The sequence below is a fragment of the Carettochelys insculpta genome, chromosome 1 (genome assembly GCF_033958435.1).
Source record: "Carettochelys insculpta isolate YL-2023 chromosome 1, ASM3395843v1, whole genome shotgun sequence".
NCBI classification, from domain to species: domain Eukaryota; kingdom Metazoa; phylum Chordata; order Testudines; family Carettochelyidae; genus Carettochelys; species Carettochelys insculpta.
Window position 1 is genome coordinate 372792379 of NC_134137.1, and position 14281 is coordinate 372806659.

Genomic DNA, 14281 nt, shown 5'->3' on the forward strand with positions numbered 1-14281 from the left:
TGAGCCCTATTTTGTCTCAGCATTTTACATAGTACAGCAGGTTTCTCCTCTCAAATGCAGGGTTTTTTCCCCAAGACGACCAACTGTGCCTCAGACAAGCGTTCTCTCTCTGTTTGTGTTGCCTGCCAAGCGCAGCACTGTTTAGTCACTTGTGACTGACAGTTGGGGCTAGGAGAGCCTGGGGGTGGTTTTTGTCACTGTTTTTCTCTCAAGTGCTCACTCAGACCAGCATCAGATCCTGGTCACACCCCACCAACCCCCACCCCGCTGCCACTATCACCAGTGGAGATGCACAGCAGGGCAGTGCCTACTGCCTGCTCTCTTTCAAACAGAGGAGAGCACATTCAGCAGCTAACAGGGAATTCCCTTCGAATCAGTAAAGGGCGATCCCTGACACCTAAGCCAGCTTCCTTCTCCTGCTGGGGCTCTGGACAAGCACTTACCAGGGCGGTTTGCGCCTCCTTCCCAAGGGTCCAGGGACCTGGCCAGCATGCGTAAGCATTCTGGAAAGCCCGAGCCTACAGTGGCTGACCACTGGGCTGTTGCACAACTCACTGCCTGCTACTCCAGAGCCGAGCAGTGCTGTACACAAGTTTTTTTAATGTCATTTTTCGTTTTCTTTTTTACCTGAGGAGACCACCTCAGACTGGCCCCTCAATCCCCACCCTCCTGTTCACTTCAGGCTTATAGCTGCTGCAGCATACACTTTACTGCTCTCGCCTGCCTATCTTTACCAGACTAGTCTTTGGTTTGCCTGAAGGGGGCTGGCCGGGGGGGGGAAGTTGCTGAACACATGGGGTGTTCTCGAGTGAGCCCTGTTTTTGTCTGTTTACACAGCACAACAGTTATTTCACCTCAGCACTTACCACCTCTGTTTCTCTGCATCCAGTCTGCATTATTCCTACAGCAGTGTCAGATAAAGCAGCTGCTGCTACTCCGATTGCAACCTCTGCATTCTCTAAATCACCTCAGAGAGTGAATGCAGATGTTAACAGGCAATCCCCCTCACCCAAGAGAGGTGATACCAAGCTGGCTCTGTTCCCCAGTGGAGCTCCAGACAAAAACTTTCTGGGGCTGCCGTCTCCTACCACACCTTGAGAGTGTCAAGACCAGGTTGTAAGACCCAAACAAGCGGGCAAACCTAAGCCAAGTGCAGCTCAAAAATCTAAAGCCATGGGCACAGGCACCGCACTCTGCCACTGGCAAAACTAGCAGGTCAAACAGTGCCTCATGCTTGACCCCATCACCATGTGTGCTTATCCCACTGCATGACAAGGTGAGTGTGCGCAGCCGCTGTAGTGCCTGCTGCCTGTGCCTCACTCGTACCCTTTTACCTTCTGGGACCAGTTAAGGTCAACCACAGTACCTTCCACTTTGTGTTTGGTACTGATGCCTTTCCATCACTGGCCAGACTGTATCCCTCAAACATGACACCCCTCAACATGGTCCCTATCCAGTGAGGAGGAGGCAATGTCTCTAATGGACACTGCCTCACCTAGGTGTCGTTCCCCTATCAAAAGGACATGTCAGCCATGATCACTGATGACTCTGGCTCCCTGGCCAGTGGTAACTATCTGTTAAGTCCATTCCTCTCATCTGGCCCTACTGGAATCCCTGGGTGCCTCTCAGAACACACAAGCAGCAGTAACATCAGCATGCTGCTCGGCCCTTTTTGAGGTTCACTTCAGATACATCTTTGGATGTGTCTGAAGATTGAACTGAATCAGACCAGTTCCTCCTATGATTCATCACACTCAAGTGCAGCTCTCTTCCTCTGAGGATACGCTGCTACCATCACCTTCCCCGACAGGTGATGACTTCCTATTATCCCAATATCCTTTTAAAAGGGTGGCTGACACGCTAGAGATTCCACAAACGTTGTAACCCAATACCCAACATAAACTCACCAGCATACTCCATGCCATGCTATCGGTAAAACTGGCATTGTCCTTGTCGATACGGCTACACGTGTGACAACACCAGCCACCATTTTGCCACAGGGCAGCAAGGCAGACAGAAAACATGTTGCCTTGCTGGGTGCTGAGTTCCTCTTTCACACACTCCTCCTAATACCCTCGTTGCTGCTGCTGCCAGCCAAAGGGATAAACAGATTTTAACTAAATCCACTCTCCTAATAAGGAGTGGAAGTGACTTGATAGCATGGGTAGAAAGGTCTTCTCCTCTGCTTTCCTCCAGCTATGTATATCAAATTATACAGCATTTCTGGCAAAATATACGTGCCATATATTTGAACAAAAATCTACCTTTATTGAATGCATTCTGGATCATAAGAGCAATTTACAACCAATACTAATGAGGGCTCATTTATAGTGAGGACATCCCTACAGGCCTCCATTGAGTCTGCTGACACCGCTGCACATTCCCTAGCAGTGGAAGTGGTTATGAGAATCTCATGGCTGCAAGTTTCTGGTTTCCAAAGGGCAAAAGACCTCCCATGCAAAGGTCCGAAATGCTTGCGGAGTCCACAGATACTTCCTTGCACTCCCTGAAAAACTCCACAGCCCACCCTTCGTGCGCTGGGCATTCAGGTCCCTATGCAAAATGGAAACAAAATAAAAAACATACACAGTAAAGCAGCTATTTCACTTCAAGGCCATGTCTACACTAGCCCCAAACTTCGAAATGGCCACACAAATGGCCATTTCGAAGTTTACTAATGAAGCGCTGAAATGCATATTCAGCGCTTCATTAGCACGCGGGCGGCCGCGGCGCTTCGAAATTGACGCAACTCACTGCCGCGTGGCTCGTCCCGACGGGGCTCCTTTTCGAAAGGACCCCGCCTGGTTCGAAGTCCCCTTACTCCCATGAGCAGATGGGAATAAGGGGACTTCGAAGCAGGCAGGGTCCTTTCGAAAAGGAGCCCTGTCGGGGTGAGCCGCGTCAGTTTCAAAGCGCTGCAGCTGTCCGCATGCTAATGAAGCGCTGAATATGCATTTCAGTGCTTCATTAGTAAACTTCGAAATGGCCATTTGCGTGGCCATTTCAAAATTTGGGGCTAGTGTAGACACGGCCCAAGTGTTTCACTCATTAATTTGCGTTTTTTCTATGCATCCTGCTTATACCATACATGCATACGTACAGATGTTAGATAACGCAGCTTCTGCTGTTCCACCTGTGAGCTTTGCAACCTCTAAACAATCTGAGTGTAAATGTAGATGCTAACAGGGAATCCCCCTTACCCCACAGAAGGCCACTCCACAACTTCAAGCCTGTTCCTTGGGAGGGCTCAAGACAAGAGCTTGCCAGGGCTGCTATCACCTGACATGCCTAGAGATCACAAAACCTGGCTTCAGTGCCCAAACAACTGAGCAAACCTAAGACTAATGCGGCTCAAAAATCTAAAACCGTCACATTGCTGGCAAATTAACAGGTCTAACAAAGCCCCATGCTTGACCCCGTCAGCATGCGTGCCTATCCCTCTGCATGGCAAGGTAAAGAGTTCACAGCCACAGTACCACACTGGCTGGTGACTCTTGATCTTTAGGGTGCTTATTTCCATATGGCCATCCAGTACGCATACATGAAATACCTCAGATGTATGGTGAGTGGACAACACTTACAGTACAAGGTACTGTACTGTACTTTGGCCTCTCTACTGCTCCGAGGGTATTCTCCGAGGTACTGGCAGTAGTGGCAGCTTATCTGCCCAAGCAGAAAGTATGCATCATCTCATATTCGGATAACTGCCTGATAAGAGGGGACTCCCAGCAAAACATACAAACAGAAGTTTGTAAACAAGCAAAGTAAAGGTAGCAAAGAAAAGTAAAACTTTCCTAGATACACTGACGAGGCCAGCCTTTGAGCCACTAGCCACTACGCCACCTCAGTACCTGTCTATGAAGATGGAATACAAGATGGCATACAAACAAGATAGCAGAAATTGCGGCCCTCGTGGCTGACCCTTCGGTTACCACTTACAATAGAGGCAAAGTGATACTCAGGCTCCATCCAAAGTCTCTCCCGAAAGTTATAACTGATTGATTGGTTTGTTTACGTGGTAATCCATTTACCTGCTTATTTCCCTAAACTGCATGCCTCCTCCAGGAAGGCTATATTACTTCTCATTGAGGCAAGGCAGGTAGTCGTGTTCTATCTTGAGAGAACTAGAGCAGCCAGAAAATTGAACAGACTCTTTGTGGCATGGTTGGGGCCTTCTGCAGGAACAGATCTTTCCCCACAATACCTATCCACGTGGATTGCAGGTTCCATACACACTGCATACCAACTCAGAGGCAAACAACCACCACAGACTATCAGGGCTCACTCCACATGGGCAGTAGGTGCCATGCCAACCTTCCTGAATTAAGTGCCCTTAGTTGACAACTGTATGGTGGTCACGTGGTCGTGAGACCAGGCGTTCGCACAGCATTACGTTTTGGCAGATGTGATTTTGTCTTTCACAGCATTGTTTTGGCAGATGCGATCTCGCCTCTGTCCAGGTAAGATTTCAATACCTGCCTCCACCAAACAGGTACTGCTATGCAGTCACCTGAGTGGGACACCAGCAGGTGACACTCAAAGGACAAGAGGAAGTTATTCACCTTGTGTAAGAACAATGGTTCTCTGAGATGTGTCCCTGCAGGTGCTCCATGATCCTCCCGTCTTCCCCTCTGCTTGGAGTCTATAGGAACATCAGCTAGAAAAGTAAGAGGGGAGGGCTGTGCTGTCTGCACTTCTCAGAGCAGCGGTGGCTCGGGGCGGCCGGTGTGCACACATGGCCTGGTGGGGGGGCTCTTCTCTAAAAGCATTCTGATGCCTAGTGCTGGGACATGCTGACACATGAGCAGAGCACCCACAGGTACGCATCTCGGAGAACCGTCATTACTGCATAAGGTGATGAAGGTGCCACGATGATGAAGCCGGCCTTTGCCCACGAAAGCATATGCTCCAAAATATCTGTTAGTCTATAAGGTGCCACAAGACTTCTTGTTGTTCTCGAAGCTACAGACTAACACGGCTACCTCTCTGATACCAGTAATTGAACTGAATACAGTGAAATAAAAATATCTCTCTACTTGCAGAAGAGGCTAGTGGTTGTTAAAAGCAAGTTTAACACTTCAGGAAACTCTCTGGTTTCATGTGCTTAGCCAGTGGCTTCCATCAGTCCAGTAGTTTAACTTTCTTTAAAACAGTGGTGGAGAACCTATGGCTTGTGAGTTTCCAGCTCGTGGTGGTGTTGCTTGTGGGTGTGGCCTCTGAGTACTTCCTCCCTCCCTTCCCCCCCGCCACCCGCCCTGTGGGTCAGTGGCCTCAGCTGTAAAAAGGCATCTTCCCTGTTTTTCCCCCTTAAACCCTGACAGCAAATGTGCTGCTTTCAATACTTTTATTTTAATAATAATAGTAAGTTTAGGCCTTAAGGTATTTGAAATTGACAGTGTATATCATATCCATTTGCTTGTATTTGGGTTAAATCAACTCAGTCCTGTGGCTGTTCCCTAGTTTGGTGGGCGTCTGAAATCATAATTTTAAGACATTTACAGCCCTTGTATTCATTCTTCAGGGAATATTTTTGGAAGGAAACGTGCCATTTTTTTAAAGGAAGTGAGATCAGGTTGTGGACGTTCTGTGCCTTGATTGTAGGTAATGGGTGTAAGGAATTTGGGTTCTGTTGCTGATTCTGATCTTTGGACAAGTTACCTTACTTCCTTATGCCTCACTGCAGCTATCTGAAATGGACATACCACGCTTATTTACCTGATATTTTAGTACAGAGTGCTTTACAAATAGCTGGGAGATACTTTATGGTTTTAGCAAAGTGACCAGTCACTGGCTTTGATTTCCCCTGAGCACCATAGAATGTTGCTTCTGAGCCTTGGTTTGCCAACTTTTTACATGCACAAGCCCAATCACCTTTGCCCTGCCTCTACTCATTTCATCTCTCCTCACTCTGTTGCTTGCTCCCCTCTGCCTCATTCATTTTCACTGATGTGGCTCCGGTGATTTGGTGCGTGTGTGTGTGGAGGCAGGGGTTGAGGGCTCTGGATCTTCATCTAGGATTGCAAATTCTGGGTGGTGCTGGGAATGAGAAGGTTTGAGCTGTCAGAGATCTCTGGGCTGGGACTAAGGGTTTCTGAGTAGGAAGGAGATCAGGGCGGGGGTGGGGGATAGAATATGGGGGGCTCACCTCAAGCAGCTGCCAGAAGTGTGGCATGTCTGCTCTCCAGCTTGTGCTGCTAGCCTGTGTGCATAGCCTCATCCACATGTGGTTTCCAGTCAATGGGAGCCACAGAGCAGGCGTTTGGGGTGGGGGCACCATGCAGAGACTCTGGCTGCACCTGGTTTTAATAGCCAAAAATGGGACATGCTGCTACTGCTTCTGGAAGCTTGTGCAGAGCCACTGCAGTTGGAGACCATGCCTGAGACCTGCTGCACTGCCCACCCCCCCCTTTTTTTTTTTTAAACCGGGCATTCACTGGAAACTGAACACTTGGCAACCCTATCTGTTCCCTGTTATCAGGAGGTGGCTGAGTCATGCACCTTGTTGTGCTTTAATCAGCTGTTGCTCAAGAATTGAATTTACATGTGTGAAAAGTTAGGGGTGAATTTGGTAACTAAGTTCAAGCTAAATTAAATGTGCGCTTGTTTTGCGTATATTCTCATCACATGCAAGTTGCTTGTCTCTTCCCACTGTACAGGTTTGAAGAAAAGGCCCAAACTGACCCCCTCAATGCACTGAAATATTTACAGAACGACTTGTATGTAACTGTGGATCATTCTGACCCTGAGGAGACAAAAGAGGTAAGGATGAAAACTACATGCTGTTTTCAGTGTAACGAGTGAAAGTTCATACTGTGGCACTTCTAGAACTTCTTCAGTTTCTCTTAGGCCTTGTCTGCATATGCATTGTTTCTTTAACTGTCGCAGAATGTTTAGAGGTACAACTCCCTTGTGTGGCTGTAGTTATGCTGGTGAAGGTTCTTATATTAGTATAGCTAATTGCTCATATGTGAAAATAGCTACGCCAGTATAAGGCACCTTTATACCAGTCTAACTCCATCTACAATAAGGGATGTATGAGTGTAACTACTTTGATTTACAAACAAACCACACCCCAGACCAAAATAGCTAACTGCACAAAAAGGGTAACAGAGAGGAAGCTGTGCTAGTCTATACACTATCAAAAACAAAAAGCAGTCAAGTAGCACTTTAAAGACTAGCAGAAGAGTTTATTAGGTGAGCTTTCATGGGACAGACCCACTTCTTCAGACCATAGCCAGACCAGAACAGACTCAATATGTAAGGCACAGAGAACTAAAAACAGTAAGCAAGGAGGACAAATCAGAAAAAGATAATCAAGGTGAGCAAATCAGAGAGTGGAGGAGTAGAGGGGGGAGGTCAAGAATTAGATTAAGCCAAGTATGCAGACGAGCCCCTATAGTGACTCAAAGTTCCCGTCCCAGTTTAAACCATGTTAATGTGCCGAATTTGAATATAAAAACCAGCTCAGCTGCTTCCCTTTGAAGAACGGTGCGAAAGTTCTTTTTCAGTAACACACATACCTGTAGGTCATTAATAGAATGCCCCATTCCATTAAAATGTTGACTAACTGGTTTGTGGATCTGGAGTGTTTTGATGTCTGTTTTGTGCCCACTGACCCTTTGTCTAAGGGAGTTTAGAAGTCTGTCCAATATACAAAGCATCTGGGCATTGTTGGCACATGATGGCATATATGATCATAGTAGAGGAGCGTGAGAAAGTGCCCGTGATTCTGTGAGTAACCTGGTGAGGTCCAGTGATGGTAGTTCCAGAGAAGATATGTGGACAAAGCTGGCAGCGGGCTTTGTTGCAGGGAAAGGTTCCAGGACTGGTATTCCTGGGGTATAGACTGTGGCTGTTTAGTGAGGATTCTCATGAGGTTGGGAGGTTGTCTGTAGGAGAGAACAGGCATGTCACCCAGGGCCTTCTGGAATGTGGCATCCTGATTAAGGATAGGTTGTAAGTCTTTAATAATTTGTTGCAGTGGTCTGAGTTGGGGGCTGTAGGTGATGACCAGTGGTGTTCCGTTCTTGGCTTTTTTGGGCCGATCTTGGAGTAGCTGGTCTCTGGGTATTCATCTGGCCCTGTCGATTTGTTTTTTACTTCTCCTGGTGGGTAATTCAGGTTTATGAATATTTGGTAAAGATCTTGTAGTTTTTGGTCTCTGTCAGTTGGATCAGAGCAAATGCGATTGTACCTAAGAGCTTGACTGTAAACAATAGATCTAGTTGTGTGCAGGATGGAAACTAGAAGGGTCTAGGTAAGTATAGCGATCAGTAGGTTTTCGGTACAGTGTGGTACTGATCAGGCCATCCTTGATTAGTACTGTAGTGTCCAGGAAATGTGTCTCTTGCATGTTGTAATCAAGGCATAAGTTGATGGTGGGGTGTAGATTGTCTCTGTGGAATTCTTCTAGAGTCTCTGTGCCATGGGTCCAAATCATAAAGATGTCATCAATGTATCTTAAGTAGAGGAGGGGTAATAGGGGACGAGAGCTGAGGAATCGATGTTCCAGGTCAGCCATAAATATATTAGCATATTGTGGGGCCATGCGGGTGCCCATAGCAGTTCCACTAATCTGGAGGTATAAATTGTCCCCAAATCGGAAATGATTGTGTGAGAGAACAAAGTTAGAGGTCAGACACCAAAAATGGTGTGCAGGAAGCACCTGTTTAGTTCTGATATGTTGTCTTGTGTTTGAAGGTTTTAATAAAATAGAAACTCTATGGAATGGCACAGGTGTTTGATTTTCTTTGCCAGGGAAAGTTCATTAAATTGTACCCAATAAAGGGGGTGCTGCTGCTGTTGTGTTAAGGTAATGTAAAAGGAAATTCCGACATCAGATCTGTTCCCAGGAAGTGGTGATTTCAGACTGTGTTCTCATTTGATTAGTAAATGTTTAAATAATCCTGAAAGGAAAGACTTAGCTCTTCTTCAGAATATGTATTTGTTTTTTATGTATGTTGATCACTAAGGATTTTCAATGGCATTATGACATTTTATAGTGTACATATTTGGTTTTTCCCAGGAGTAAGTTTGTTCCCATAGCACAAATGAAGGAGTAAGTTCCCAAGAATTGATAGTTTCAGACAGCCTCTCTCCTTTACATGTGTTGTCGTACAAAAGGGATTAAGGAAGTCTAGTAGCAGCTCTAGATAATGTACCAAAGTTCTGAAGTTTGGGATTTTGCTTTTGAGTTTTGCTTCTGCGTCTGAAGTACTAAAGTGCTGCACAAACATATAACCCATATCACTCTGTCGCAGATACCCCATTTTAACTGGTTAATGTGTCTTTACTTGCTTTGGTGCAAATCAGAAGCAGGTCCACTAAAGTCAGTGAATAGTTTACAGTTATAAAGCTGGTAAGAGACAAGAATTGGACTCAGTCTTGCCTTACTTCCTATGTCAAGTCAGTATCAAAGCTGTGGTAAGAACTTGTGAGTCTCTGGCTCAGAGTCCCTTAGCATACTGGGTAAATTATGTAATTGATCTAATCCAATAGAAATTGTCAGAGTATAGTCTCTATAAGCTTTGTTTTTGTGGGGTTGTTACAATATAGTGCTGGGGGTTGTGTCATGAAAGGACTTTCGAAAATAAATTGCTGGTGTCAGGAAATTATTCATTGTATGTGCAAATCATTTTTCGTAATTGACAGGCTAAGATTAGGTTGCTGGATTTCATAAATGATACCTTATTAAAGTGCTACATGACTACTTTTTTGTTTTGTGAAGATACAGACTTGCATGGTTACCTCTCGGTAACTATCTCGATATGTGCCGAAACCGTGAGTTTCACCCTTAAATTCATTCAGACTAGCTACCTTCATGTCTCTCTTCTCATTTGGGATAGGAATAGCAAGAAAAATGACTTGAAAGTCTTGCTGTTTTTCAACCTGAAAAGTATATGAATTGAATTTCATATAGTGCATAGAGGATCCCAGAATCTTCCATTAAGTCTGTGCAAGATACTTGCACAGTATCCGCATAGTGTTCAATTTATTTACTTTGCAAGGGTTAAATGTTTGAATTGATCAGGCTACCATGTAAACTTGTGATTCCACAGAAGGGTTTCATTTCCGATGTATTTGGCCCTAAGCCACTCTCTCTGGCTTTTCAGGATAATAGTTTGTAATTTCACAATACTGTTTCCCTCTGCGGGCCTAATGTTTGTTTTTTAAACATTCTTCTCGCTTTTCTTTGCTGGATTAACAGTTACTATTTAGCCTGAATCTTTTGCAACTTTTTCCTTCACAATCTCTTCTTTTCAAATAGTTTCAATTCTCACAGGTTTATTTTATCAAAACAGAGCTGTTATTCAGATGGCTTGTGCCCCACGCTTCGCTGATACTGATTGGGTGTATTTCTTCAAGACATAAATTTCCCTTCCAGTTATTTCGCTTGGTTGGCTTCTTGCACTGGCACTATATCTCCCAGTGGCTCTTGTGTGCTCTTTTCAGCACTGATTCCATCTTTTAGATCAAAATTGAAGTAAAAGCTTCATTGTGTTTCCTTGCACAGATGTCAGTTATGACAGAGATGTTGTCTATTTCATAGCAGTTTGACTGTAGCTCAGCATAGTAGGACTCCTATGTTTTGATTTTCTTCAAATCTTCTCTTACTGCTTTCTTCTCTCCTTTACTTTCCCCAACTCTGCTTTGTCTCCCGCACATTCACTGGTCAAATTTGTAAAGCAGTAAGCTGATTGGATTGGCCCCTAATATTAGTGGAACTGTTTGTGGTGTTCACATTGTGAATGACAAATTTCAGAGGTTTGTAAGGACTGCTGTAAAAGATTGCACCGAGGGAAAGTTTTGCAGAAAAAATATCCTGGTTTAGGTAGAGTAATTTCCTTTTTTTAAAACGTCACGTGTTGCTAGGCGTAGCTGCCCAGATTGTGTCCATCTTGCCTCACACAAGCCCCAAACTGGAAGCTTGTACTGTCTCATCTCTGCTGCAGTCTATGCTGTCTCCCCTCCAAACATTCCATGTACCAAACTAGATGGCTGTAATGGGTGAGAGAGTCATCCTTTCGGCTTTTCCTGCCATGCTTCATACTCCATCCTAGCAGATTGTCACCTCCACCTAAGACTTGTGTGGCTGTAGGTTTCTTTGCAGATATTTCTGTAACTTGTTTTGTTTTTTATGGATTTGGTTGTTAACCCTAAGCCAACCCATTTTTAACACTGGGAGAAGTGATCCAAATTTGTCTGTACCCTTTGACCTGTCCATTTTGAGTGATCCTTCCAGGCGCTGTAGCTCCTGCTGGCATAGCTCTCTGGGTCCTTGAGACACAAGCCACCTCACCATGACAAGGAATGGGCCATGAGGTAATAGTAATCTGATAGTTGCCAAAATTTGTTACTTAGCAAACCACCCCACCGCTCTGCATTTAAAAGGCTGAGCCAGCACACAGGCTGGCTCAGTTTGCACTGCTGTGGTGACTAGGCTCTTCCCCATCTCCTGCCGCCCTGCATTTAAATTTTAGCAGGGAGGGTGCACTGGGGAAGAGCCAGATCCTTTTACAGGTTGGACCCCTCTAATCCAGAATTCTCTCATCTGGTAAATTCCGTAATCCATCATGACTTTAATTAGCCAGACAACCACTTATCATGGGTCTGACCAAGTTTCCTGTGGTCCCATAAAGTTTTGTTTCCAGCTACTAGTCATGGTTCTCAGTGTTTTTGCTGTTACTTAGCTGTAATTTACCCGAAATATCTTCTGAGAGCCCAGTAAGCAGTGGAGGTGTTGGTAATGTGCTAGAAAATATTGATCTCCTGTCATCCAGAAAATTCTCTTATCTGGCACTGGTCAGGTCCTGAGGGTGCCAGATGAGAGCAGTTCAACCTGTACTTAAATTTTAAGTTTGTTAGGACAAAGCATGTCTTTGTTCTGCTCGTGCAGTGTAGCACAGGTGGATTGGGGGTCATGAGCTAGGTCCTAAGATAATACAAATGATAAGTACCTTGCTGAATCAGGGCCAGAATCAAGACTTCATAAATGGCTTTTTGCAGTGGCAGTGGATCTTACCATTAGCCCTGCAAGCCCACAAAGATTAAGGGGTGATTCAGTTCTGTGGTATGTAGGTTTATACCTTACCCTTTCTTTGGAATCTGCAAATCTCCATCCCAGAGGGGTTCAGACAAACAGGAAGAAGGTCAACAGAAACGATTTAAGGGTTTGAAGGAACTGACTAACTCTATGTGGAAACACTAATGACTCAGTTTTGTGTGGCTCTACTAATTGGTGACTACGGGTGTGGTGAAGTGGGGCTTGCTCTTCATACCTGAAGGGTAGACATGAAAGATGGATGTCGCCTCCCTGAAGGTATTCTTACTGCATTCTCTCTTTTGAGTGTCAAGCTCCCAGCTTGAGCATCTTCTAATGAAAAGCCTCCCGCTTGTGGGACTGAATGGATGGTGGTTTGCATTGGGGTATGGATGATCAGACCCAGGCTAGTAGTGAGCAGAAGTTTGTAACCCTTAAAGGTTGCTTGACCTGTGAACAAAACTTGTGGTTGTAGTCCAGTTCCTTCTGTACATCAACCATCTCTTTCATTCAGTGCTAGTTGGCATTCTTAGCTGTCTCCTTGGTTGCTCAGCTGAGGCAATATTACAATGAGCACTCATTCTTAAGAAGGGGCTGTTCCAAAATGGAAAAACAGTGAATTAATATAGAACAGAAAGGAAAAGGAGGGATTGGCACATGCAAATTTTATACCGTTAATTTTTTTCAAAAATCCAGTTGTAAAATCTGAGTCTGCCAACCTCTGTTACGACAGCACTATACATCTGAAAGAACATTCCTGTGCTAGGAAAATACAGCACAGGTCAGCTTTAATGCCATTAGTTTTTTTAAGAAGCTTTTTTGTCTTATGTAGGTCTCTGGCTAATTTGCTTGGTTCTGGTTTTTTCCACAGTTTCAGCTTCTTGCTTCAGCGCTGTTCAAGTCTGGGTCAGATTTCACCACTCTGGGTGAGTATTATAGTGAATTAGAGATGAATTATGTGAAGACCACCATGTGTAGCCATGTTTATTACTGTGATAAGATTTCTGCCACTGCTGTTGTGGTGAAACAGGTGTAAGCCACAAAGCGTATTAATCCTTTCACATTCTGAATGGGTGAAGTCTTTATGCTCTGTTGTAGCCATGTTAGTCCCAGGATATTAGACAAGATGAATGACATATCTTTTATTGGATCAACTATTGAGAGACAAAGCTTTCAAGCTTACTCTGAGCTCTTCTTCAGGTACTAAAAGATCAATAAAAGATATTACCTCGCTCATCTCTTCTCCTGAGAGTGCCTTTAGAGAAGGAACCATTCTATTTAGTAGTGTTTATTGCCTCAAGCCCATTTTTAAAACAGTGGTCCTTGGTGGTTTCAGGTTCAGGTCTGAGTGGATCATTTTGCAGCTGCCCCATCGCCCAGCTAAGTAGAAGCCTTGGTCAAAAGAAAGGAACTTGTCACATCTTTTTGGAATCCAGCAGCATGGTTACAGATTTCTGTTTGCTGTGAAAACAGTGTGCTGTTCCTAGAGCAGTTTAGTTGTTTGTTCTTTGCAAAACTGGCTCTTTGGGTGGAATAGCAAGAATAATAAATATAACAATCGTGTAAACTTACAAGAACAAGAAATCCAAAACCGTAATTAATTCCCCCTAACATCAAGTAACAAGATATTTGATAATCTGGAGATTGACCTATGAATAGAGCACACCAATTTCAGGACTGTGAAATAAGCCCTTCCCCCATGAAATCTGATATTTCCTTTTTCCTAGGAGTGCTCCTATCAGAGGGGACTTTCTAGTTTTGCCTGGGCAGTGGAGGGACTGGATTTGTCCTTCTCCTGCATAGCTGCTGGGACTGGGAAGCAGTAGTTTCAGCAGCTAAGTGTGGGGCAAGAGGTGCTGAGTTTTCAGCAACTGTGCAGAGAGAGAGCAAGTACTGTCCTCCCAAGCCAGCCAGAACTAGCAACGAGGAGCACCTAACTGGGCTGCTGCTGGTAGCACAGGGGAGATCAGACCCAGTTTTACTTCTTGAAATCTCCTGTGGCTGCAGAAAGATGTGCAGAGTCCAGTTCTGAAGACAACACAGACATAAGACCCCCCCTGCAGCAGGTTTGAGACACACAACCCAATCTTCTTTTGGGTCACAACCCCACAGATACAAGGCTGTGGTAGTTCAGCTTTAAATCACTGAAAATGTGGAATTTACCAATTTTTAACCTATGGCCCTAAAAATGGCCCCAGTGGGCTATAAATTTTGTATGGGGTTGAAGATATTACTTAGCTT

General features: G+C 44.8%; 1 protein-coding gene across 2 annotated transcripts in view; it reads left to right on the forward strand.

Annotated features, from left to right (window-relative positions):
* Window positions 1-14281, forward strand: part of MKLN1 (muskelin 1) — a 147295-nt gene that overhangs the window by 118974 nt on the left and 14040 nt on the right. For both annotated transcript variants that reach the window (XM_074975684.1, XM_074975694.1), the window contains 2 exons: window positions 6657-6759; window positions 12912-12966. In XM_074975684.1, the coding sequence (XP_074831785.1) occupies window positions 6657-6759; window positions 12912-12966 (158 nt within the window). The remainder of the gene's footprint in view (window positions 1-6656; window positions 6760-12911; window positions 12967-14281) is intronic.